Here is a 27,486-nt window from a genome sequence, read left to right on the forward strand (position 1 = left end):
TCCTGAGAACTCCTTCAGATTCGGTGGACTACGTCGATTACCAGCATTTTTTCTTTGTTTAATGTTAATAAAATGGTTAACGAGGACTTGTGGGGGAGTGTTTTCTTTTTGGAAAAATTTTATTTTAAACGTGTTTTTATTTTTATTTTATTTACTTGACAGGCTCAGTAGTGGAAGCTGTCTCATAGAGGGAGTCCCCTACTAAGCCGGGGCTTAGCATTAGCCACAAAAACAGCTAGCACTAACCCCAATTGGTACCCAACGCCACAGGGGTACCGTGAAGAGCTAGTACCAACAGGCCCGGAGCGTCAAAAATGGCGCTCCTGGGCCTAGGTGGTAACAGGCTGGTGTTATTTAGGCTGGGGAGGAAAAATAACAATGGTCCTTGCCCACCCTGGTAATGTCAGGCTGTTGCTGCTTAGTTGGTATTGTGCTGAAAATAAAAATAGGGGGGACCCTATGCATTTTTTTAAAATATTTAATTATGACCCAAAAAAAAGCATAGGGTTCCCCCTATTTTTATTCTGTAATGAACACACACATACACGTGTGCTAAAAAAAAAATTCAAAAGTGATTTTTATTTGTTTTTGCTTATGTGAGCCAAATTTATCAACCCCCTGTGATAGTATAATAAATGTGCCATACATAAGTAAAAACCAAAGCAAGAAAAAATTCCTACAGAACTCGCTTACCAAAGCAACGATGATAAATGTCCCTGAATGTCTTTTAACCATGAAGAAACATTTACATGACAGATGAAGAGATAGAAATGACATGTGAAACAATTGACCAAAGTATGAAGTCAACAAAATTAGACAAAATCCAAGGTGTCAGGACTGCTTAATGGATATTCCCCGGTCCTCCTCCCTCTGATGATAGAATAGTCGGATTATCATTACTTCTCTATTCAGGCAAATACTCTTATAGAGAGAATATGTGATGTACATGGGAGTAATACCTGAACTCAACATCCTTAAATGGGAACCAAGCATCAGAGTTTACCATATATAACGGGTGGCAACGAGTTATATATAATGAAGTCTTCATACTCACCATCCCCGGGAGACGTTCCTGCCCACAGGGATGGTGAGAATATGAAGTTTGTAAGTCTACCCCGCCGTCCATGTAAAGTAGTCCCTGGGAGTGGAGCTATACTTAACTAGTCCCATTGGCTGCACTGTAATCAAGCCCCCTCAATCACAAGAAGGAGTCGGGATTAAAGCGCAGAAGACAGGACTAGGTAAGTATAGCTCCCTGCCCGGGTGACTACATACGGGGCCGGAGGGGGGGAAGTGAATGGACCTCTAAGCAGGCAGCTCTGTACATTCTGTACTAGTCATACTTCTATTTAAAAATCTTTATCCTTCCAGTACTTATCAGCTGCTGTATGCTCCAGAGGAAGTTGTGTAGTTCTTTTCAGTCTGGCCACAGTGCTCTCTGCCAACAGCTCTGTCCGTGTCAGGAACTGTTCAGCGCAAGAGCAAATCTCCATGGCAAGCCTCCTACTCTGGGCAGCTGCTGACACAGACAGAGGTGGCAGCAGAGAATATTATGGACTGGAATGAACAACACAACTTCCTATATAAGTTTCCGGCCCCAGTTGATTTGATGGAGTATCCCTTTATGTTGCATGTGCAGTGTGGCATTTCAAAGCAGTAACATGTACATATATGGTATACAGTGAAATCTCCCTTAGTGGACACCTCCCAATAGGTGACAGTTTTTAACCCCTTAAGGACCAAGCGTTTTTCAGTTTTTGCACTTTTGTTTTTTCCTCCTTACATTTTAAATATCATAACCCTTTCAATTTTGCACCTAAAAATCCATATGATGGCTTTTTTTTTTTTTGCACCACCAATTCTACTTTGTCCCAATAGGGGACAAAACACTCCCAATAGAGGACAAAACCCTCCCAATAGGGAACAATAGGGGACAAAACTCTCCCAATAGGGGACAACCAGGCTTATGTGCCGGCTCTACCTTGTTCACAGCGTCACCGTCAGGGGGTACAGCCAATACCCCAGTAAGGGTCCCAGACTCCCAGCCCCAGCACAGAAGCAGAAGAACTCAGTGGTCTCATGCTTCTATACCTCCATCAGCCACATCATCCCCCCCCCCTCTTCCCTGATCATTTCCTTTTGATCCCCCCCTGTGCTATTTCATTCCCTCTTTATCCCCCTGTGCCAATTCATAAAGAGAAGGTGATGCATTTACACAGAGGGTGATAGTGGTGGAATTAAATTGCACAGGAGGAAAGGGGGGATAATTTGGCACAAGGCATAGGGTGGCACAGGGTATAAAGGGTGTATGAAATGATGGGGGGGGGAAGGATAAGGGGTGATTAAACAACACTGGGAGATTGTACTGTAATATTGCTTTTTATCATGTTTTATAGGTAGTTACTCTCTGGAGTGAGTACAGGACAATAGTCAGACATTTAGAAAGGGTTTTGAGCCTTTTTCCCAATAAGGGACATCTCTCAATAACGGGCACTTTTCTATTCCTCGTGAGTGTCCGCTATTGGGAGATTCTAAGAAATGAATGAATCACATTTATTTGGAAAAGTTACATACAGACAGGGCCCAAGCAAGCCTAAAAAAAAGCAATAATTCTTCTTAATATTTTCAACAGAACACTATTGTATTTCGCCTACATCCCTGTCCAAAAAACATGCCATTAATATTGTCTTTGTTTTTTTTATTTTTTTATTTGCTTAATAATAAGAACCCTATGTTTTCCTTAAATGATTAATTTCCAAAAATGATGCATATAAGCTTACAAAAAAAATAAAATCATTTATATCCCCCCAAACAAGGAGCACAGCTATTTAAAACGGATTCTCTCTCCACACTCGAGCAAAGGAATGTCTTGGTTTTTGTTAAACTAAAAAACAAAAGCAGAAAATCCATTTTGTAAACCGAATACAGATGACAAATGTTTAGGAAATGGTCAAAAGTGAAAGGTTGTAGAATTATTTAAATTATGCCTCAAAAATAGCATTTACACCTCGGAATGTCCGCATGGAAAATCTCAGTGCGGACATTGCGCAGACTGCGGGTGACGGCATAACATCTCATAGACAGATATGCATTCCGTGTGGAGTCCGTAGAAAGAATTAACAGGTTCATTCTTTCTGCGGACAGGGAAATCGGAATTTCCATGCTAGAAACATCGGGCGTGGAGATTCCAGGGTGTGCACAGTGGAGCAGAATCCCGTTGAATTTAACAGAACTCTGCTGCTGCGGAATCTCCATGCAGAATTCCAATGCGGAATTCAGCGTGGATGTTCTGACGTGTGAACATAGCCTTATAAAGACAGCAATAATAACATACACTGCTCAAAAAAATAAAGGGAACGCTTAAACAACACAATGTAACTCCAAGTCTATCACACTTCTGTGAAATCCCACTGTCCACTCAGGAAGCAACACTGATTGCTAATCAATTTCACATGCTGTTGTGCAAATGGAACAGACAACAGGTGGAAATTAGTCAATTAGCAAGACCCCCCCCCCCCAATAAAGGAGTGGTTCTTCAGGTGGTGACCACAGACCACTTCTCAGTTCCTATGCTTCTTGGCTGATGTTTTGGTCACTTTTGAATGCTGGCGGTGCTTTCACTCTAGTGGTAGCATGAGACGGAGCCTACAACCCACACAAGTTGCTCAGGTGCACGGAAGCGCTACCAGGAGACCGGCCAGTACATCAGGAGACGTGGAGGACGACGTAGGAGGGCAACAACCCAGTATCAGGACCACTGCCGCCTCCACCTTTTCACAAGGAGAAGCACTGCCAGAGCCCTGCAAAATGACCTCCAGCAGGACACAAATGTGCATGCGTCCACTCAAATGGTCAGAAACAGACTCCATGGGGGTGGTATGAGGGCAGACGTCCACAAATGGGGATTGTGCTTACAGCCCAACACATGCAGGACGTTTGATATTTGCCAGAGAACACCAAGATTGGCAAATTCGTCACTGGCGCCCTGTGCTCTTCACAGATAAAAGCAGGTTCACACTGAGCACATGTGACAGAGTCTGGAGACGCTGTGGAGAACGTTATGCTGCCTACAACATCCTCCAGCATGACCGGTTTGGCGGTGGGTCAGTAATGGTGTGGGGTGGCATTTCTTTGGGGGGCCGCACAGCCCGTCATGTGCTTGCCAGAGGTAGCCTGACTGCCCCTAAGTAACGAGATGAGATCCTCAGACCCCTTGTGAGACCATATGCTGGTGCGGTTGGCCCTGGGTTCATCCTAATGCAAGACAATGCTAGACCTCATGTGGCTGGAGTGTCAGCAGTTCCTGCAAGCGAAAGGTATTAATGATATGGACTGGCCCGCCCGTTCCCCAGACCTGAATCCAATTGAGCACATCTGGGACATCATGTCTCGCTCCATCCACCAACGCCATGTTGCACTTGCACCACAGACTGTCCAGGAGTTGGCAGATGCTTTAGTCCAGGTCTGGGAGGACATCCTTCAGGAGATCATCCGCCACCTCATCAGGAGCATGCCCAGGCATTGCAAGGAGGTCATAGGGGCACGTGGAGGCCACACACACTACTGAGCCTCATTTTGACTTGTTTTAAGGACATTACATCAGAGTTGGATCAGCCTGTGGTGTGGTTTTCCACTTAGATTTTGAGTGTGACTTAATATCCAGACCCCATGGGTTTGATAAATTTGATTTCCATTGATAATTTTTGTGTGATTTTGTTGTCAGCACATTCAACTATGTAAAGATGAAAGTAGTTCATATGATTAGTTCATTCATTCAGATCTAGGATGTGTTATCTTAGTGTTCCCTTTGATTTTTTGAGCAGTGTATATGGTATCTATCTCTAAAGCAAACAAGCCCAGATGTAGGGCTAAAAAGTTGCTGTAAGAAGAAGAGTGAATAAACCTTTTTTTTTTTTACTGCACTGAATCTTGGGAAGTGCTGTAACTTTTTTTTGCACTGGATAGTCAGCCAGCTCCATTTTATTGCTGAAGCACTGTGCCCTTCTTATATTTTGTTTCCCCTACTTTGGCCTAAGATAATAGCTGTTGAAGGAAAATTTACTATCTGCTACATCACCCACAGACTGACTGGAATACATATACTTCTACAGAACAACAGGAGTTCCTATACAGAAAGCAACATGCATGTACAGGCCCCCTTCAAATATGTGCACCGTCCGGCGGTGTGTTCCTCTGGTGTTGCAGAAAATGCATCGGCAGGAAACTAATTGTAGAACTGGTCCCATTTAACTGAATAGCGCAGTTTACATTTATCCAGTGACTCAAGGTGGACGCCAGACTTCAAAACACACCACATGGGCGCTGGACAGGGGAACGCATCTTGCTTCTTCCCCTGTCTGGCATACACAATTAATGTTGGGTCCTAAATAACTTATGCACTTTTGTCATCAGTTTTGGTATTCGCTGCCGTGAGTTTAGGCTGGGTTAACTAAGCTAAAACAGTGCGGGTGTCTAGCACTCCCATCTTTCTGCGTCCTATACAATCAATCGTCACCATACAGACTATTAGATCTCTTCCAAACAGAAAATATATACCGGGTATGGCGTGTTCAATAAAACAAAGACTGCGGACTCTTACTTCATCCAGGAAGAAAATCTCTGTCACCGTGTCGGCACGGAAACACAAGTATTACATTCCCATCCCATAGGAATCACTGTCAAATACAATAGGGAAGCCTTAAATTAAGTTTCTAAGTCATCAAACAGCCTTCTTTTAATACAGTATATACCGGTGCCATTGATTCATGGAGAAAAGCATCATACACAGGACTATCCAGCCTATTTACTCAGTAAAGACTCTTTACCATCTACATATCCCTGGTTACTGGTGCATAGCAGGGAACACTATATTAAAATATATGTAAATCATACCTCTGTTACTGATGCAATGAAATGCCACTTCCAGTCTCTTGTGGGCTATCAGAATACACAATGTACGCTGAGGGTTTATGGCTGGTGTATTTGCACTGCTGTGTTTGTTTGCATTGATTTGCTATAATATAACTGTGATCCTTGTGAAAACATGGACCAGGCATCAGATGAGCTACAACCGCTCAAGGGAATTCATTTCCAATTTCTGCACTTTGCAGCAAGCACAAAACAGGAGTCAAGGCTGCTGCATAAACATGCTCAAGAGATCAACAGAAAAAAATACAGGTTTAAGGAATAAAAACAGAATCCTAAACAGAAAATTATCTATTTCTCCCATAAATTCTCATAGGTTGAAAAAAAAAGAATATTATATATATAATAAAACTAGCTGAGTACCCGGCGTTGCCCGGTTTTTCCTTCCTAATTCTTGTTGTGGAGGAAAATCAACAAAGGAGGAAGCTTTTGACTTCATATCCCGACCTCCTATCCCGACCTGTAATATGTGACCAGTTATTGAAATATCTCCAGCCATACGGAAGTTATGTGGGAACATACATTTCCCCTTGATTTGCATGGGACTTTAAACAAAAATCCCCAACCCTCACAAATGGGGGTAGTTAAGGGTTAAATTAACTATCCTATATTTTAAGTGGACATATAAGTAACATGTGACCAAGTATTATGGAAATATCTCCAGCCGTTTGGAAGTAATGCAGTAACATATATTTCCCATTGACTTGTATGGGACTTTAAACATAAGCCCCTCCTCTGGCAAATGGGGGTGAGTAAGGGTTAAATTAACTATCCTATGTTTGTTGCTGACATATAAGTAACATGTGTGCCAAGTTTCATGTTAATATCTTTAGCCGTTTGAAAGTTTTTGTGGAACATACACACATACATACATACACACACACACACACACACGTTGAGTGTTATATATATATATACACACACACACACACTAGCTGAGTACCCGGCGTTGCCCGGTTTTTCCTTCCTAATCATTGCTGGGGAGGAAAATAAACAAAGGAGGAAGCTTTTGAATTCATATCCCGTCCTCATATATTGTTGTCATACCCCGACCTCCTATCCCGTCATCATATCTCGTCCTCCTATCCCGTCATTGTATCCCGACCTCCTATCCAGTCCTCATATCTCGTCCTCCTTTTCCGTCCTCCTATCCCGGTCCTTCTATGCCGGTCCTCCTATCCCGTCCTCCTATCCCATCCTCCTATCCTGTCCTCCTATCCCGACCTCCTATCCCGGTCCTTCTATGCCGGTCCTCCTATCCCTTCCTCCTATGTCGACACCCTATCCCGACCCGTAATATGTGACCAGTTATTGAAATATCTCCAGCCGTACGGAAGTTATGTGGGAACATACATTTCCCATTGATTTGCATGGGACTTTAAACAAAAACCCCTACCCTCACAAATGGGGGTAGTTAAGGGTTAAATTAACTATCCTATATTTTAAGTGGATAAATAAGCAACATATGACCAAGTATTATCAAAATATCTCCAGCCGTTTGGAAGTTATGCAGTAACATATATTTCCCATTTACTTGTATGGAACTTTAAACATAAACCCCGCCCCTGGCAAATGGGGGTGAGTAAGGGTTAAATCACCTATCCTATGTTTGTTGTTGACATATAAGTAACATGTGGCCAAGTTTCATGTTAATATCTTTAGCCGTTTGGACGTGATGCTGGAACATACACACATACATACATACACATGTTGAGTTTTATATATATATATATATATATATATATATATATATATATATATATATAGTTAGATAACAATAATGCTGATGTAAGGGCCTTTGTTGTCACAATTAAAGGGGCACTCTACTTTGAACAGTTCCTACATATTAAAGCGGTCATAAAAAAAATTATGTGAGTTTCCTCCAGCTGGGAAGTAAATGATCAGCTGTAATCTGTGGGAAAGCTGGAAGTGTTTACTATCCTTGCAGCACCTCCACAGGGGGAATTAAGCATTACACTATGTCTATCACAATCAATGAGTTGTCTGGGGAAAGCAGGACAGGCCAGGTCCATCCTCCAGAGATGTTATGTGAAATCTCCTCTACTTTGGTCAAAGGACCCCTCCATTTTTTTTTTTTTTTTGGAAGACTTCCCTAATGGAGGGTACAACAATGAGCTTTTATAGAGGACAACTCCATTAATTTAAACAGTCCCAAAGCAGGAGAAAGACACAGCACTGATATGCTTTATCCTCAAACCAAGTAATACATTATTCCCAGATTCAACTATCTAGTTGTATTCCAGTGGTGCTCACTGCTCTAAGTAGACTTTCAAATAAACATACACTGGCCAAAGAAATGGAATAAACCGGGCACTCACCAGCGGTGTTGTTATTCCAAATCCATCACCCAAAAAAAAAAAAAAGTGTGAGACAGGCGATACACAGTGCTTCTCTGAGTGATGGTGCCGTTTCGTGCTGTATCTGTTTCTGTATCTGGCGTTTTGTGCCACCAGGGCCAGTAGAAGCGAAGATACAGTGCAAAATGGCACCTGCTCACTGTAGCTTGCCTGTTTCGTACCTGTTTTATTGATGGATTTTGAATAAAGCAACACCGAAGCAAGAAAGAATCACTGGTGAGTGCCCCGTTTATTCCATTTCTTTGGACAGTCTACGTCCATTAATGTAAATGTGCACAAAGCTGTATCTTCTGACCTATCACAACCCTATGTCAGAAGATTGTTTTGGTAGAGGTCAAAGCAATGAGATTGCTAGAAACAAGGTCTGGCAGCCACGCCTGGCTTCTCTTGGAATAAACACTTTAGATTAAAGTTGGCTGAACTTAATTATTTTGGTGATATCTGTCAACCCTCTAATGTGTATAGGGGTCTCCTATAGACACAATGAGACCTATGAATGGAAAGTTCTTTAATTGCAATACCAAAAATCACCAGTGGTGGTCACTAAAATCCCCTATTTCCCATTCGCTAAACTATAAGTATCCAAAATAACACTATAATCTCTACTGGAAACAACCACACTGCAATGACACAGTGGGCAGCAGAGATGTGTGAAAACTTCAACAAATCAGCTGATCGTAGAAGTGTTGGTGCGCAGCGTGTCATTCGGGGTTACCCAATTCAGAGCAGAATGTCCTCATACTTTATTGGCTTGTATTAACATCTTTCTGATGGTGTACAGCAGCGTCCATCAGATGAATATGGGGCTCTTATTGGTCCTACATTACATAGCCACATCGCAGTATTTATTCTTTTTAGCATGGTGTATTGAGGTTTACCATGAATGAGGTCACCAAGGGAGGTTATATAATCCCCAGCATGGCATTCTTTTCAACAAAGCCACAGTATGTGGTAAAACATGTTGAAGTGGGCTGTGTCTTCATGTGTTAATAGTTTGTGTGTGTGTTAGTGCCTGGCACGTCCGTCAATGGTATACTGTAGATATGCTCTGACAAGTTGACAGGCTATCACTGTGCTGGCAGCACGACCATCTGGTATACTGTTCAACTACTTACTTATTATGAGAGACAGGAGGCACACCACAACACTTAAACTTCAATGTAGTTGTTTAAAACAAAGATTAGAGAGTTATTTTGAATACTTATAGTTTAGTGCATTGCTGGCAGCCATTTTGAATCAGTGGTGGCTGTTTGACTTCTGACGAGTGACACCCCAGATGTTGAGCCTGCCGGAAGCGTTAAAGTGACAGGGGGAGATAAGGGGGGAAATTAAGTGGTACGGGGGGACTGTGGGGGAAGGGCAAGGCATGAAGTAGCACTGGGGGTGATCAAGGGAGGGATTGAATTGGCATAGGGAGGAGGGGGATTAAGGGGGAGTAATGAAGAGGCACAGTGGGGGATAAAGGGAACAAAAGAAGAGCCACAAGGGGTGGTCAAGGGGGGAATGAAGTGTCATAGAGGGTGATCAAAGAAGGGGGAAAATAAATTGGTACAGAATAATGAAGTGGGAGTATGAATTAGCACAGGGGGATGAAGAGGGGTGATGAAGTGGCACAGGATGCGATTAAGGGTGTGGATAAATTAGCACAGGGAAGTAGCGTCCACATTGGTAATGCTGATACTGGTATCACGTTGTGTGTCATAGGACGCACGATATGTGCAACTGGTGGTACAGGGAGGAGTGCATGCTCAAACTATACATGTCTAAAAAGGGGGTCACCAGCACAAAAAGTTTGGAAAGCTCAGGTATAGTGAACGGGAAAGAAGGGATTTTTAGAGACCACCTCTGGAGGTTTTCGGTTTGGGAGTCTCCTAACTTCTCCACCATGGCAGATGTCAAGCGAGAAAAGAGTTGAGCATTTTGGAGCATGTCCAGTCCTTTTGTTCATCAGAGTGGTCTGACACTGTACGGAGCTGACAGATTCCCTTTAATTTGGCATAGTGAATTTGTAGGGATTTACTAGGGGCCTATATATTAATAAATACGTAACAAAATAAATAAAGATCTGAGGATTAAACAGAAAACAATATGCAAAAAAATAAAATACACTAAGGAAAACAACAAACAAAATAGTAAGTAATAGTAGCAATAATAATAATAATACGAAATACGAAATTCTCTGTAAACAAGCACCAGGCATAGGGTTGAGTTAAAAACTCAGGCTCTGGCAAAAAGTAATCTGTATATTGTTGCAAACCTAGTAATAAGCCACGATATGCACAACATTGCAAGATCCTGAATAGTTGCTACACTGGCGACCTTGAAGACCTATAGGATATTTTCACGACTAGATATACCAAAAAATATATTGTGTTAAAAAGTTCACAACCTTCTACAGTAACATATTATTCATAGTCACAAAAAGCATGACTATGAGTGAACTGTGTCATTTACTGCATGTCATACTGATGACTACTATACAGCAGGGGCAGGCAGTGCATTCTGCTCTGTGCTTACTGAATGCAAACCAAATACTTAGGAACCAGAAATGTACACCAACATTAAAGAGAAAGAGCCAAGAGGAATGATCGGTGGGACTAGTCTAGTCATTGGCTCTGTTCACGCTTATGTTAAGTCTTGCAATAAAAAGTTGGAAACTTGACTACCCTATTATAGGTCAATGTGACCCCTTTAGGATCCACTATAAACTGGGCTATAATGGAGCTGTCCTGCTTTATCAAGTAGTATTTGTGGGAGGTAGGAATCCCGGCACGGGTCTCCTAAGCCTTCCCGTAAGGTGACGACTTCGGCGCTGCAGCACTACACCGGCGGGGTGATATACCTGACGAAGGAGGGAGCCCCCCCGAAACGCGTTCTCCAACGAAGCACTGATTCTTTTTATGATTATACAATAAAAAGCTATCACCATCCTCTCTACCCTCTCCGACTGCTATTTCACCCCGCCAGTTTAGCGCAGCAGCGCCTAAGTAGTCACCTTACGGGAAGGCTTAGGAGACACGTGCCGGGATTACCAACTTCAACAAATACTATAGTATCCTATCCACCGTCTCCAACGGAACCGACGGCCGACTGCTCCCGGCGTACCAGCGGAAAGACACCTGCTGAAGGCTTACATCAGTGTTGCACCTGAAATGAGTGCAACACTTAAAGGTGAGCAGGCTTTTATCGCTTTACTAACCATCCGTTATCCACGGATAACCGGCACTATATTAGCACCACATCTGTCTTTTTTTCTCCCCTACATACTACTGCTTTATCAAGGTCACTTGATTTATCAAGTCTAAATGTACACAAACATGGTATCAATAAAAAAAAATAAAAAAAATAATTAATAATAATCAACTTGACCAGCAAAAATAAAAGCCCTTAAAAGGGGTACTCCGCCCTAAACATCTTATCCCCTATCCTTTGGACTTTTGCAGTTTTTTTACTTTTTATTTATTTTATAAACAGTAACATAGCATAACAAAAACCATATGACTGTAACAATACTGACCTACTACATACAACCTATACAATATATAAACTATAAATGTGTTACAATTGGCTGCTGGTTACAGACATTACTGATGAATTGTCTCCATGCATGTGCTGTACTTCCATTGTTTATGGAAGAGAATAAGCACCGAGCTCTCTATGGACAAATCCCGATTATCCTGAGCAGAGAATACAACACATGTAATCCATCATGTCCCTTATTTATTTGACTGACAAGATCAACACTGACAAAATAATTATTAAAAGGACCAATTGTTGCATCTGCATATATGACTACTCTCTTTAATTTTGCAAACAAACCCTTGTCTTCTAACCTTTCTGGTCCTAAAAACTATAAATTTGTACCTGTCTGCTGAGAGGGGTTGTGGATATCTCCCTGCTCTGCTCTCTCCTGTGCCTCAGTGCAGTGCATAATACAGTGGTCCCTCAACATACGATGGTAATCCGTTCCAAATGAACCATTGTTTGTTGAAACCATCGTATGTTGAGGGATCCGTGCAATGTAAAGTATAGGACAGTGATCTACAACCTGCGGACCTCCAGATGTTGCAAAACTACAACACCCAGCATGCCCGGACAGCCAACGGCATGCTGGGAGTTGTAGTTTTGGAGGTTATACTCACGTGTCCCTGCCGCTCCGGACCATCACCGCTCGTCACCGCTGCCCTGGATGTCGCCTTCCATCGCTGTCGCCGTGTCCCCGGGGTGTCCCCAGCGCTCCGGCAAGGCCTTTGCTTCCCCAGCATCCTCGATCTCCGTCGCCGCCATCACGTTGCTACGCACGCCGCTCCTATTGGATGACGGAACGGCGTGCGCAGCGACGGGATGACGACGATGGAGAGCACTGACGATGCAGGGGATCCCAAAGAGGACGCACCGGAGTGGTGGGGACAGGTAAGTGATTGGCAGCGGGCCACCGTAAACGGTTATCCAGTGGCAGCTGAAGTAGTCTGCGCTGCCGGATAGCCGTTTATGCGATGGCCCCGACAAACAAAAGCATCGTATGTTGATGCTGCCTTCAACATGCGATGGTCTCTGAGAGGCCATCGTATGTTGAAATGATCATATGTCGGGGACATCGTAGGTCAGGGGGGGTCACTGTACAGCTTTTCCCAGTATGAGCTAAAACCCTGTGAGATTCACATAGGGCCCAGACAGCTTGCAGCCTTGTGTCGTGTTGTGTTCATTGATCAAAATGTTATTATTTTGTGTTAATACAGCTAGGACCAGGCCAGGTTATCTGGCCTGGTGCAGCATTTCCCAAGATAACATACATGTGCCACAGGTTGAGAACCTAGGATGTATGCCCCTTTTGAGATGCAAGCGTTAAGATCAATGTCTCACTTTTCTGAGATTAGAAAGGGAGCCAGAAGGCATGGTAGAACTGAAGCCCTAATTTTCTCTACTTCTTAGGGTAGATTGATGTGAGTACACTGCTGCCTGTGAGCAGATGATGAAAGAATCTGGTGACTGAAGATGGGGACTGAATGGAGGTTTTTTGTTTAAAAAGTAAGTGTCTCTGCATGTGTATATGTGTGTGTGGAGATATATATGCGTGTGTGTGTAACTTTGTGTTGTCTAGGTAATGTGCATGTGTATGAATAAATTAAGTCAGTGTGTGTGTGTGTGTCTAATACAGGGGGAATACAATCGAATGCCTCCAGCTGTTGCAAAACTACAACTCCCAGCAAGCCTGCACAGCCAAATGATGAGTGGGCATGCTGGGAGTTGTAGTTTTGCAATAGTAGGAGGAACACAGCCTGCAGCAACACTGCTGTAAATCTGAGTTTTACCAATCATATGGCTCCAGCTGTTGCAAAACTACAACTCAAAGGATGTGTGGGCATGCTAGGAGCTGTAGTTTTGCAAAAGCTGTAGGCACACACTGTGTGTGTATAGCAAAAAACTGAAAGGAAAGGGTTACAGATGCTCACTTCCGAGACCAGTGACTGAGGAGAGTGAGGGAGGGGCAGTGGCTATCACCTGAGGAGAAGAAAGGGACCCGCCCCCCTGATTCTAGTCAACAACATTAAGGTAATTCAGAAATAAAGCTAATTCTGAGAGAAATATAGGTCATAGACACATTAAAATGATATATGTTGCTCAGTATCTCATCCTGATCATGTACATAACAGTTTTGTTTTTTTGGGTAATCTGACAGGTACGCTTTAGTGGACCGAATGTGTTTTTGCTTGGACCTTATACAATGTTTTTTCTGAATTTAGGGTCTAAGTAAAACATGCATATGTTCAGAAAATGACCAGAACATACAGTGGGGCAAAAAAGTATTTAGTCAGCCACCAATTGTGCAAGTTCTGTAATTTTCATCATAGGTATACCTCAACTATGAGAGACATAATGAGAAAAACAAAAATCAATAAAATCACATTGTCTGATTTTTAAATAATTTATTTGCAAAATTATGGTGGAAAATAAGTATTTGGTCAACTACAAACAAGCAAGATTTCTGACTCTCACAGACCTGTAACTTCTTCTTTAAGAGTCTCCTCTGCCCTCCACTCGTTACCTGTATTAATGGCTCCTGTTTGAATTTGTTATCAGTATAAAAGACACCTGTCCACAACCTCAAACAGTCACACTCAAAACTCCACTATGGCCAAGACCAAAGAGCTGTCAAAGGACACCAGAAACACAATTGTAGACCTGCACCAGGCTGGGAAGACTGAATCTGCTATAGGCAAGAAGCTTGGTGTGAAGAAATCAACTGTGGGAGGAATTATTAGAAAATGGAAGACCTAGTGGAAGACCACTGATAAACTCCCTCGATCTGTGGCTCGACACAATATCTCACCCCGTGGTGTCAAAATGATCACGGTGAGCAAAAATCCCAGAATCGCACGGGGGGACCTAGTGAATGACCTGCAGAGAGCTGGGACCAAAGTAAGGCTGGGTTCACGCCACGTTTTGTACTTACGGTTCTGTATACGGCTGGGGGGGGCGGGGAGGAATCGTAGCGCCCGCACTCAGCCGTATTCGGGAACCATATTTAATGCATGTCTATGAGCCGACCCGAGTGAACCGCAGCCTCCGGTCGGCTGCGTTTTCGGCTGTATGCGGTTTCCCGACAGTAGGCAAAAACGGGGTCGACCACGTTTTTGCCTGGGGTCGGGAAACCGCATACGGCCGAAAACGCAGCCGACCGGAGGCTGCGGTTCACTCCGGTCGGCTCATAGACATGCATTAAATACGGTTTCCGAATACGGCTGAGTGCGGGCGCCGCGATTCCCCCCTCCCCCCAGCCGTATACGGAACCGTAAGTACAAAACGTGGTGTGAACCCAGCCTAACAAAGATTACCATCAGTAACACACTATGCCACCAGGGACTCAAATCATGTAGTGCCAGGCTTAAAGGGGTACTCTGGTGAAAACCATTTTTCTTTTAAATCAACTGGCTCCGGAAAGTTAAACAGATTTTTACATTACTTCTATTAAAAAATCTTAATGCTTCCTGTACTTATTAGCTGCTGAATACTACAGAGGAAATTCTTTTCTTTTTGGAATGCTCTCTGATGACATCACGAGCACAGTGCTCTCTGCTGATGTTATTATAATAATAATAAGTCTTTATTTATTTATTGCTGTCCTTAGTGGGATTTGAACCCAAGGCCCCAGCACTGCAAGGCAGCAGTGCTAACCACTGATCCACCATGCTGCCCTTAGCATACATCAGCTATGCACGGTTGCATCTGCTGTGCTCCTGATGTCATCAGTGTTCCAAAAAGAAAGGAATTTCCTCTGTAGCATTCAGCAGCTAATAAGTACTGGAATGATTAAGATTTTTTAATAGAAGTAATTTACAAATATGTTTAACTTTCTGGCACCAGTTGATTTAAAAGAAAAAAAGGTTTTCACCGGAGTACCCCTTTAAGACAGTACATGTCCTGGCCCATCTGAAGTTTGCTAGAGAGCATTTGAATGATCCAGAAGAGTATTGGAAGAATGTCATATGGTCAAATGAAACCAAAGTCGAACTTTATGGTAAAAACTCAACTCGTTGTGTTTGGAGGAGAAAGAATGCTTAGTTGCATCCAAAGAACACCATACCTACTGTGAAGCATGGGGATGGAAACCTCATGCTTCGGGGCTGTTTTTCAGCAAAGGGACCAGGATGACTGTATCATGGGGACATGTATCATGATATTTTGAGTGAAAACCTCCTTCCATCAGCAAGGGCATTGAAGATGAAACATGGCTGGGTCTTTCAGCATGACAACTATCTAAACACGCCGCCTGGGAAATGAATGAGTGGCTTTGTAAGAAGCATTTCAAGGTCCTGGAGTGGCCTAGCCAGTCTCCAGATCTCAACCCCATAGAAAACCTTTGGAGGGAGTTCAAGTCCGTGTTGCCCATCGTCAGCCCCAAAACATCACCGTTCTAGAGGAGATCTACATGGAGGAATGGGCCAAAATACCAGCAACAGTGTCTGCAAACCTTGTGAAGACTTACAGAAAATGTATGACCTCTGTCATTGCCAACAAAGGGTATATAACAAAGTATTGACATTAACTTTTTGCATTGACCAAATACCTATTTTCCACCTTAATTTGTAAATTCTTCAAAAATCAGACAATGTGATTTTATGGATTTTTTTTCATTATGTCTCTCATAGTTGAGGTATACCTATGATGAAAATTACAGGCCTCTCTCATCTTTTTTAGTGGGAGAACTTGCACAATTGGTGGCTGACTAAATACTTTTTTGCCCCACTGTAGTTATTAGCTGGCCCTTCCATGCCTCTGAAGGCACAATCATACAGTGAAGCACCCTTTACTTTATCGATAATTGGTTTTTGGAAAAATGTTATACCCATACAGTCAATATATTTGTTCCCTTCGAGTAGTTACTGTAAGCCTCCTTTAACCCTTCACCCCTCTACAGCAGACCCCTACATTCCCTTGCCAGTAGTCATAGCTATTCTTTCCCTAGCTTTACCCCAATGTACTAACCTTCTGCTTTTTGATTTCTGTATGTAGCACACTGTATAGTGCGCTCAATAAAGGACAGCTTATTGTCTACTCTGCCCTGCTGGAGGGGTCTATGTCACTTCTTCACTGACCCCCACTACCAAATACACGATGGACAGAAACCAAAGCCCAGTAGACAAGGCTACCAAGTTTTGTCCAAATCTAATTACCGTACATACTCGAGTATAAGCCGACCCGAATATAAGCCGAGGCCCCTAATTTCACCCCAAAAACCCAGGAAAAGTTATTGACTCGACTATAAGCCTAGGGTGGGAAATACATCATCCCCCCCTTTCATCATCACCCTGTCATTATCTCCCCCTCGTCATCATCCCCCCCCCCCCCCTTCATCATCACCACCTGTCAATTCATTCATCAGTGGTCTTCAACCTGCGGACCTCCAGATGATGCAAAACTACAACTCCCAGCATGCCCGCAGGTTGAAGACCACTGAGAAGGGATTGACAGGCGGAGAGTTCACTCAAGTATAAGTCGAGGGGCTGTGTTTTCAGCACGAAAAATGGAAAAACTCGGCTTACACTTGAGTATATACGGTGTAACCAATGTATTAACAAAATGCTATATGTTCTTTCATTCTTATTTGACTACATTGTAGATGACCCTCGTTCACAACATTCTTACCTCAAAACCAAGGCGATCTTTCTCCTTCCAAAAGCAAAAATGTGTTACTTTCTTATCCCAGAATTCATCTGGCTTCACCACACAAACCAGAGACACTTCGGCTGGAACTACATTCTGAAAAAGAAATAGAAACAACAATTCAATGTTTCATATATTTTTTTGCGCTCCTTACTTCTAGGTCCTTTTGCAGTTAGGACTGCTACAAGCATATTTTCTCTGTATTCATATTCGATACAGTTTATTCCAGTGTTCTGTATATTGTAGGGCTGCAACTATAGATGAGCAAAGTTACAGTGATTCGATTCGTCACGAACTTCTCGGCTCGGCAGTTGCTGACTTTAGCCTGTATAAATTAGTTCAGCTTTCAGGTGCTCCGGTGGTCTGGAGACTCTTTCCTAGGACTGTATCCACCTTTTCCCACCGGAGCACCTGAAAGCTGAACTAATTTATGCAGACTAAAGTCAGCAACTGCCGAGCCGAGAAGTTCGTGACGAATCGAATCACTGTAACTTCGCTCATCTCTAGATGCAGCTAACGATTATTTTTGTAATCGATTAATTGGTTGATTATTGTTTCAATTAATTGACTAATCAGATAAAAAATAACCATAGTAAAAAAAAGAAGAAGATAATTTGAGAGTTAGATTAGGGAGGGAGATAATAAGGGGAGGTTGGTCGGACTGAAGGTCTTCTGTGTGTTTTAGGTAAGGGATGCATTGTGTGTGAAGAGAGTTTGTGGGGTCCGCTACATGCTGAGCTTTGTAGAGGCTGAGAGGAGTAGCTTTTTATTATATTTAAATATGTACAATTATTTTTAATCTAATTCTCTTTTTTTTTTTTCCTTATAACAGCTATACCCCCCCCCCTCACTGTTTCTTACCTGTGACCAGATAGGAGGGGCAGCACATTCCCTGGTTGTCCATCCCATGTGCCCCCAGCAGCCCATTTAGTGAAGAGGGGGCAAGGACACATAACCTTCAACTTCATTAATCTTCTCTTTGCAAAAATTGCAAGTCTGGCCCTTAGAACAGAGTCTGACAACCGGGGACACAAAAGCTGCAGTAAGCAGAAGATGGTGTGTGCTGGACCCCTCTTTACTAAACAGGCTGCCGAGGACCACAGTTGCATATATACATACCGTATATACTCGAGTATAAGCTGACCCGAATATAAGTCAAGGCCCCTAATTTCACCCCAAAAACCCATGAAAAGTTATTGACTCAACTATAAGCCTAGGGTGGGAAATACATCATTCCCCCATGTCATCATCCCCCCCCCCTGTCGTCATGCAGACCCCCTTCATTAACACCCCCGTCATCATCACCCTGTCATTCTCACCCCTGTCATCATCCCCTTCGCCATCCTGCCCTTCATTATCACCACCTGTCATTATCCAGACCCCCCGTCATTGACAACCCCGTTATCATCACTCTGTCATTTTCACCCCAGTCATCATCACCATCACCCCGTCATCATCCCCCCCCCCCCCCCCCCTTCATCATCACCGCCTGTCAATCCCTTCATCAGTGGTCTTCAAACCGCGGACCTCAGATGTTGCAAAACTACAACTCCCAGCATGCCCGGACAGCCATCGGCTGTCCGGGCATGCTGAGAGTTGCAGTTCTGAAACCTCTGGAGGTCTGCAGGTTGAAGACCACTGCGGCCTTCGTCATCATCCAGATCCCCCTTTAGTTTTTTACGTAAGCTGGTTCGGGCCATCTATGCTGCAGGGACCGTCCAGCGGGGAGGGTTAGTCGTTCCGGCCTGTCCATTTTCGTCGGGAGGACCTCTTCTTCGCTCCGGGCCCGGCCTTGTGACGCGCACGGACGTCCCTGTGCGTCGTCGTCAAGGCAAAGTCACTAGGCCGGGGCCGGAGCGGAGAAGAGGACCTCCCGGTGAAAATGGACCCTCCCCACCGGACGGTCCCTGCAGCATAGATGGCCCGGACCAGCTCAACCCTTCCTTCCCACCGAGGGGAGGTGAGTAGAAAACTAAAGAGGGGCCTGGATGATGACGAAGGCCACAGTGTTCTTCAACCTGCGGACCTCCAGAGGTTTCAAAACTGCAACTCCCAGCATGCCCGATGGCTGTCCGGGCATGCTGGGAGTTGTAGTTTTGCAACATCTGGAGGTCCGCAGGTTGAAGACCACTGACGAAAAATCGTGCTGAAAAACTCGGCTTATACTTTAGTATATACGGTAGTGATAATCGCTGTGTGTACGCAGACTTTGCTGACCAACTAATCGGCCAACCGATTAATTGATTATGAAAATAGTTAATTATTTTCATAATCAATTACTTGCTGATTAATCGATTAGTTGTTTCAGCTCTACTATATTGCATTACATTTCTTTGATTATTGCATAGCATGTACCTCGGTTGTATCACTTTTTTTGTTTTATTTGGGACCCATGCCAAATATATTGGAGTATCCATAAGGGGAAGTGTGGTCTTTGTGTAGAGTTTTTCCTTCACTTGGTTTTAATGACTGTTTTTAAGTTGTTTTAAGTGTCGCTGTTGCCTGTCTATTTAATAAAGTTGGTTTGTTTTGCTATACAGTGGTCCCTCAAGTTACAATATTAATTGGTTCCAGGACGACCATTGTATGTTGAGACCATTGTATGTTGAGACCAGAACTCTATGGAAACCTGGTAATTGGTTCTGAAGCCACCAAAATGTCATCCAAAAATAGGAAAAGGTGAGGATTAAAGAAAAGTAAGTAGATAACTAATAGAGATAAAGCAAATCCTTACATATAAAAGTAAGAAAGATCTGCTGGGAGCTGTAATCTCTGTCTATGTCAGTGTTTCCCAACCAGGGTGTCTCCAGCTGTTGCAAAACTACAACTCACAGCATGCCCGGACAGCCTTCGGCTGTCCGGGCATGCTGGGAGTTGTAGTTTTGCAACAGCTGGAGGCCCCCTCTTTGGGAAGCACTGGTCTATGTAGAGGACCGAAGCTTCTTCAGGGTCCTGTACAGGATACACAATGTACTAAAATTAGTAAAATGGACCCTCACCTGGTAACCAAAAGAGCAGCTAACCCTGGCACAGGTAAAGAGTACAGAGCATGTAATACCTCCCTGTACTGTAGGGGGCGCTACAGACACCAGTCAGTGCATGCACTTCAGTAATACAGGGGTTTTACCAGTGAAATATCCATTCTGATTGGCCGGTTCTTCCGGCCATTGACACGTTTCGCAGATTCCATAGCATTGTATGTTGAGTCTGGTTTCAAGTTACAATCGTCCAGAAAAGACCATTGTATGTTGAAACTATTGCATGTTGAGGCCATTGTTAGTTGAGGGATCACTGTATACTAGTTTATAAACTTGAGCTAGACATGGCCAGTAACATCTTGTATAAGGTATTTATGAAGCGAAAAATATAAAATTTATTTTTTTTTTCCACAAAAAGGATTCAGGACCCAAAATAAACTTCCAGAAGCTACTTATCGTATTTTGTGGAGCAGATATGAGATTATCTATCTCTCCTGCTCCTGAGAGATAAAATGATCAAACTCTATTAAGCACTTGCCCAATCCCCGGCTGTTGTGATAAAGATTTCTGTAAAAGCAAAGAAGAAAAACTTTCTATTCCGCAATTCGGCAAGCAAAAAGGAAATCTCCCCCCCCCCCCAAAAAAAAAACAGCCCAAATCTAATATTTTTTCTACAAACCAAATCTAAAGGAAAAAAATGGAATATCTGATGGAAAAGACACACAAAGCTCTCAGTGTTCCCCGCAGTTCACATTTCAATCCATAATTCAGTGCCTTCAGCTGGTAACAAAATACAGAGCTGAACTTTACACCAACCTATATCAATCACTGCGCCTTCTGAAGCACTTAGCAGGGGATACAAAGAACAGAAATCCGGTGCAAGTTATTGTCAGTTCAGGTTGTTCTATGAGGAATTTAAGAAAATTTTGCAACTGCACTGAGGAAGCGTGCCATGCAGGTGAAGTCCACATTGAAATAATAAAAGTATAGTATAGAATAATCTACTCCCAGAGTTCCACCACTAGGGCCTCTCCCGATCAGACTTAAAGGGGTATTCCAGGCAAAAACTTTTTTATATATATATATATATATATATATATATATATATATATATGTATATATATATATATATATATATATATATATATATATATATATATATATATATATATAAAAGCCAAAAAAGTATTGCAGCACTACTCAGCCTCAATGTGTGGGTGCCAGCGTCCAAAAAACTTCTTGACCAAAAGTCCTCAGTTTAAATAGGATCCAACAATAACGCAGCACTCCAAAGAACGGTGAAAAAAGTGTTGATTTATTCCTGTCACATCAGTACAAGCAACGTTTCTGCTCCTATGGAGCCATTTTCAAGCTTAGTGTCACACATCAGTAGGGGGTTTAAATACCCATGTGCATTAAACATCATACAAATTTCAATTAAGTGCTCATTACATAAAAACATTAAAATTTTATAAACAGTGTGTACATACATCTTCCATTGTGTATATATCCTAGATCTTCAGTGCATATTTTATATATTAAAGTGCAAATTAGTGCATATTAGTGCATATAGGTGTTTTAAAAACATGGCAGCGCTCGAAATTGAATGCTCCACTAACATTATGTTGATACATAGCAGCTGTATGATATAATTATACATATATAATATAATGAAATGGGGAGTTTGACTCTTACCCGCTCTGTACTTGTTTAATGGCGTCCAGTGGCGTGGGTGAAAACACCACTGCGTGACTTGTTCGCGCGACAGCTCTGGACGGGGACCGCTTCCTGCACAGGCGCAGTGGTGTTTTCACCCACGCCACTGGACGCCATTAAACAAGTACAGAGCGGGTAAGAGTCAAACTCCCCATTTCATTATATTATATATGTATAATTATATCATACAGCTGCTATGTATCAACATAATGTTAGTGGAGCATTCAATTTCGAGCGCTGCCATGTTTTTAAAACACCTATATGCACTAATATGCACTAATTTGCACTTTAATATATAAAATATGCACTGAAGATCTAGGATATATACACAATGGAAGATGTATGTACACACTGTTTATAAAATTTTAATGTTTTTATGTAATGAGCACTTAATTGAAATTTGTATGATGTTTAATGCACATGGGTATTTAAAGGGTAGCTCCCACCATCCCTTTTTTTTTTTCTTCCTGTCCCTGCCTATTGCCCATCTATCCCTAACCCCCCCCCCCCCCCCCCTGCCTTTACATTTTTTTTTACTATATTAAAAATGCTTTTTTTTCTGCCTGGTAGTGTGCTCACTACCAGGCAGACTTCCCCGGCAGGCATGACGTCACTGACGCCTGCTGGGGGGCCTGACTTCCGCCCTTAGTTCAACTATACAGGGTGCCTCCAGCTGTTTCACCACTACAACTCCCAGCCTGCCCTGACATCTATTGGCTGTCAGGGCATGCTGGGAGTTGTAGTGGGGAAACAACTGTAGGCACCCTGTGGTGAAAACAGTCTCAGCCGCAGCTGCCACAGATCCCGCTCCCCCAGGCCCCGCCGCGCAACACCCCCCACCCTTCTCCCTCCGCCGACCCAGAAAAAACATTCCGCTCTCCAAACTCCATCACCCCCAGACCCCGCCGTGCAACAGCCCCCTCCCTCCAACTGCCCGAAAAGAAGACATTCCGCTCCCCTTATAAGACCTCAGATCAGACTTGCCCATCCGGAGGATCAGCGCAGCAATGAGTGCGCGCGCTGCCTCCGGACAGGGTAATGGGGGCGGGGCCATGCGCGAGGCTAGTGGAGCAGCCTGACAGTGGGCAGTGCAGCCCCAGCTTTCAGCGCGCTCGCTCTCGCCTGTTTGATTGACAGGCGGGAGCGAGCACCGCAGTGACTGGATTTCGACTCATTGCCAGGCTGAAATGAGTCGAAATCCAGTAGTGACGTCACTGCTGAATGCATTCGGCCACTAGGAGGGCGACCCCTAGTGGCCGAATTTAAAAGTGATTTTAAACTTGTTTAAAATCACTTTTTTTAATTAAAGTATATTAGAGATATGTTGTAGTACTTAAGTACTACAACATATCAATTTTTTTACTTCATGACAGTGCCCATTTAAACCCCCTACTGATGTGTGACACTAAGCTTGAAAATGGCTCCATAGGAGCAGAAACGTTGCTTGTACTGATGTGACAGGAATAAATCAACACTTTTTTCACCGTTCTTTGGAGTGCTGCGTTATTGTTGGATCCTATATATATATATATATATATATATATATATATATATATATATATCAACTGGCTCCGGAAAGTTAAACAGATTTGTAAATTACTTCTATTAAAAAATCTTAATCCTTCCAATAGTTATTAGCTTCTGAAGTTGAGTTGTTGTTTTCTGTCTAACTGCTCTCTGATGACTCACGTCCCGGGAGCTGTCCAGCTCCTATGGGGATATCTTCCCATCATGGACAGCTCCCGGGACGTGACATTATCATTGAGCAGTTAGACAGAAAACTTCAGAAGCTAATAACTATTGGAAGGATTAAGATTTTTTTAATAGAAGTAATTTACAAATCTGTTTAACTTTCCGGAGCCAGTTGATATAAAAAAAAAGTTTTTGCCTGGAATACCCCTTTAATCTTTAAGAGAGCCAGCAGCATGTGCTCAATTTTCCTACAGTGCCACTGCTGGGGAGACTAAGAATTACACTAAAAGTCAATTGGTTGGGCTTCCAGCTTTCCATCAACACTGACCAGTATCCCTGCCCATGCCACTGAAAAACACCCCCACCGGGTAACGCTGCCAATACCATGCTTCACTGTAGGGATGGTATTGGGCAGGTTATATACAGTGCCAGGGTTTTCTTCAGACACGACGCATATAAGTAAGGCCAAAAAGTTCAATCTCGGTTTCATTAGAGTTGCAAATTCCAGACGGGCTTTCATGTGTCTTTTAGGGAGAAGCTTCTTTCTGGCCAATCTGGAAGTGATGGTTAACCTTTTTAAAGTTTCCAACTGCACACAGGACCTTTGGACCTCAGCCAGAGTGACTATTGGGTTCTCAGTCACCTCTCATACCAAGGCCCTTTCCCCCAATTGCTTAGTTTGGTGGGGTAACCAGCTCTAGAAAAAGTTCTGGTTGTTCCAAACTTCTTTCATTTAATAACTATGGAGACCACTGTGCTCTTGGGAACGTTTATAATACCCTTCTCCAGATCTGTACCTCCACACAATCATGTCTCTGAGCTTTACAGGCAGTTCTTTCCACCTCATGGCTTGGTTTGTGCTCTGATAGGCATTGTCAGCTGTGAGGCCTTATACAGACAGAGCTGTGTCTTCCCAAATCATGTCCTTTTAATTGAATTTACCACAGGTGACTCCAATTAAGTTGTAGAAACATCTCAGAGATGATCATGGGAAATGGGAGGAGCTAGGGCTAAATTTAAAGTGCCTGAATACTCATGCCAGTGCAAAATTTTATTTTTCCCTTCTCAATTAATTAGTAAAGATTTCTTGGATTCTGTTTCCGCATTGTTATTACGGAGGGGGGGGGGGGGGGGGGGGGGGGGTGGTTGCACAAGGAGACATAACAAAATGTGGAAAAAAGTTTCTCTAAACTTTCAGGAAGTGCTGTATTAGGGCAAAAAATAAGCAGTGGTACAGCAAGGAAGAGGTTACACTGAACTGCTGCTGCCGAGATAAGCCATGATTTACTTTTCATGTACAGGCTAGATCCTCTGTGCAGACGAAGATGGGTCAACAGATTGCAGGTACAAGGCCCAGGATCTTCCTTCCGCTCTCCTGCACACAGCAGTAACTAAGCCCCACCCCCTGTTTCTTTGTTCCATCCTGATCTGTTACTAGAAATGGGCTGATTGAAACAACAGGGACTGGACAACAGGTTGCAGGGGAGTGAGACAACTCATGGCTAAGACTTTAGACCCTTTTTTTCTGGGCTAAGAACTTTTTGGTAAATAAAGTGATTAACAAATAAGTTTAATCACAAAAGTCTATGACAGGCTCACTGTCTTGGAGTTATACTTGACTCTGATCTGTCTTTCACTCCCCATATTCAGTCCCTTTCACATTCTTGTCACCTGTATCAGTCCCTCTAATTATTGCTTTGATTCACTCCCGCCTCGACTACTGTAACTCTTTACTAATAGGCCTTCCTTTCTCCAAACTCTCTCCTCTCCAGTCCATCCTTAATGCCGCAGCCAGACTCATCTTCCTCTCCAGCCGCTACACCGATGCCTCCTCCCTGTGCCAGTCACTACACTGGTTACCAATTCAGTCCAGAATACAGTACAAAATCCTCAGTCTCACACACAAAGCCCTCCACAATGCTGCACCTCCCTACATCTCCTCTCTCATCTCTGTCTACCATCCTACACATTCTCTCCGATCTGCTAATGATCTCACACTAAATCTTCTATAATCCGAACTTCTCACTCCCGTCTCCAAGACTTCACTCGTGCTGCACCGATTCTCTGGAATGCTATCCCTCAATCCCTCAGACTCCACAACAACATCCATAGTTTCAAACGTGGCCTAAAAACACATCTCTTCAGACAGGCCTATAACATTCTCTAATTGGCCTCAACATATCCTCAATATATCCCCACACCTCTTGTTTGAATAGTTATTGTGTAATTTTATGTCTGATACTTGTCTGTGTGTACCCCATAATTGTAAGCGCTACGGAATCTGTAGGCGCTATATAAATACAATTTTGGTTCTCAATTCCTCAGACAGTTCTCTTCTCCTCTTTCTGTTGTCCATGCTTAGTGTGGAACACACAGACACACAATGCAAAGACTAAGTGAACTTCTCTCCTTTTTATCTGCTTTCAAGTGTGATTTCTATATTGCCCACACCTGTTACTTGCCCCAGGTGAGTTTAAAGGAGCAGCACGTGCTTGAAACAATCTTATTTTTCCACAATTTTGAAAGGGTTTTGAAATTTTGTCCAGCCCATATTTGGAGTTTGGTGTGACATTATGTCCAATTAGCTTTTTTTCCCTCCCTTTTTGGTTTAGTTCCAATACACAAAAAGGGAATAAATATGTGTATAGCAAAACATGTGTTTATGCCATCCTTTTCTGTGAGAAATACTTAATTTTCCAGAAAAATTTCAGGGGTGCCAACATTTACGGCCATTGCTCTATATCTGCTCTTCCTTCTTCAGGCCTTGTGGCTCTCAGACAGCAATCCTTGCTTTTTATTGCCTATTTCTGTCTGAGCTGATGGTACTTTTAGGGCCCATTCACACTTTGCGTTTTCCAAGTTTAATTCTGCTCCGAAATTCTGATGCAGCAGCCTCCCATTGTTTTCTGCCGCTGTAATTCTGGATCCTAGGCGCCCCCAAATGAATGAATATGTTCATTCTTTTGGCAGAATCCAGTGCATTTCCATGCAGACCTAGCACCAACTGATTTCAGTTGGTGCCCGCTACAGATGGAATCTATGCCAGGAATATCTTTGAATGGAAAATTTCTGGGCAGAAATTCCTTGGGCAGCATAGAGATATTCCATAGTGCAATATTCCCAAGTTAGGGTTATGTACTGTTACCTTTATCATATGTAAGAGGCCGTGGAACCAAGGGCACTATATAAATAAATAATAATGAATGGGCCCTGACTATAAATGCGGCCTTGGACAGTAGTCACTTGTGTTTATGGTGCTGGATGGATTCCTTATTCCCCTGCACAGGTACATTGGGATTTGATAAACAGGCCAAATACCTATTTTTAACCTTTGGCCCAATATTGAATGCTTAGGGTTTATTTGCGTGTGCTGGTCTATAGCTGTAGGTCTTTTGAAACCACGACAAAAAAAATCCTGAAAAATGCAGCAGTTTCAACAAAAAGTGCAATTTGTTAGGAGCATTTTTACAATAATTGAGGGAAAAAAGTGCCACTAAATCAATGTGTGAATATCCCTTATTCATATTGTCATTTCCCATTGCCAGCTGGATATGACAAGAACCATTTAATATTCAGGAGGTAAAACATAAAGGAATAAATCAATTAAGAAAATTTACGGCCCTAAATGACTT

At 42.9% G+C, this 27,486-nt stretch overlaps 1 protein-coding gene across 1 annotated transcript in view; it reads right to left on the reverse strand.

The window, feature by feature from the left end:
* Positions 1 to 27,486, reverse strand: part of SESTD1 (SEC14 and spectrin domain containing 1) — a 194,174-nt gene that overhangs the window by 71,675 nt on the left and 95,013 nt on the right. Inside the window, exon 5 of the mRNA XM_056534338.1 lies at positions 17,451 to 17,564. Within this exon, the coding sequence (XP_056390313.1) occupies positions 17,451 to 17,564 (114 nt within the window). The remainder of the gene's footprint in view (positions 1 to 17,450; positions 17,565 to 27,486) is intronic.

Source organism: Hyla sarda, chromosome 8 (genome assembly GCF_029499605.1).
Source record: "Hyla sarda isolate aHylSar1 chromosome 8, aHylSar1.hap1, whole genome shotgun sequence".
NCBI lineage: Eukaryota > Metazoa > Chordata > Amphibia > Anura > Hylidae > Hyla > Hyla sarda.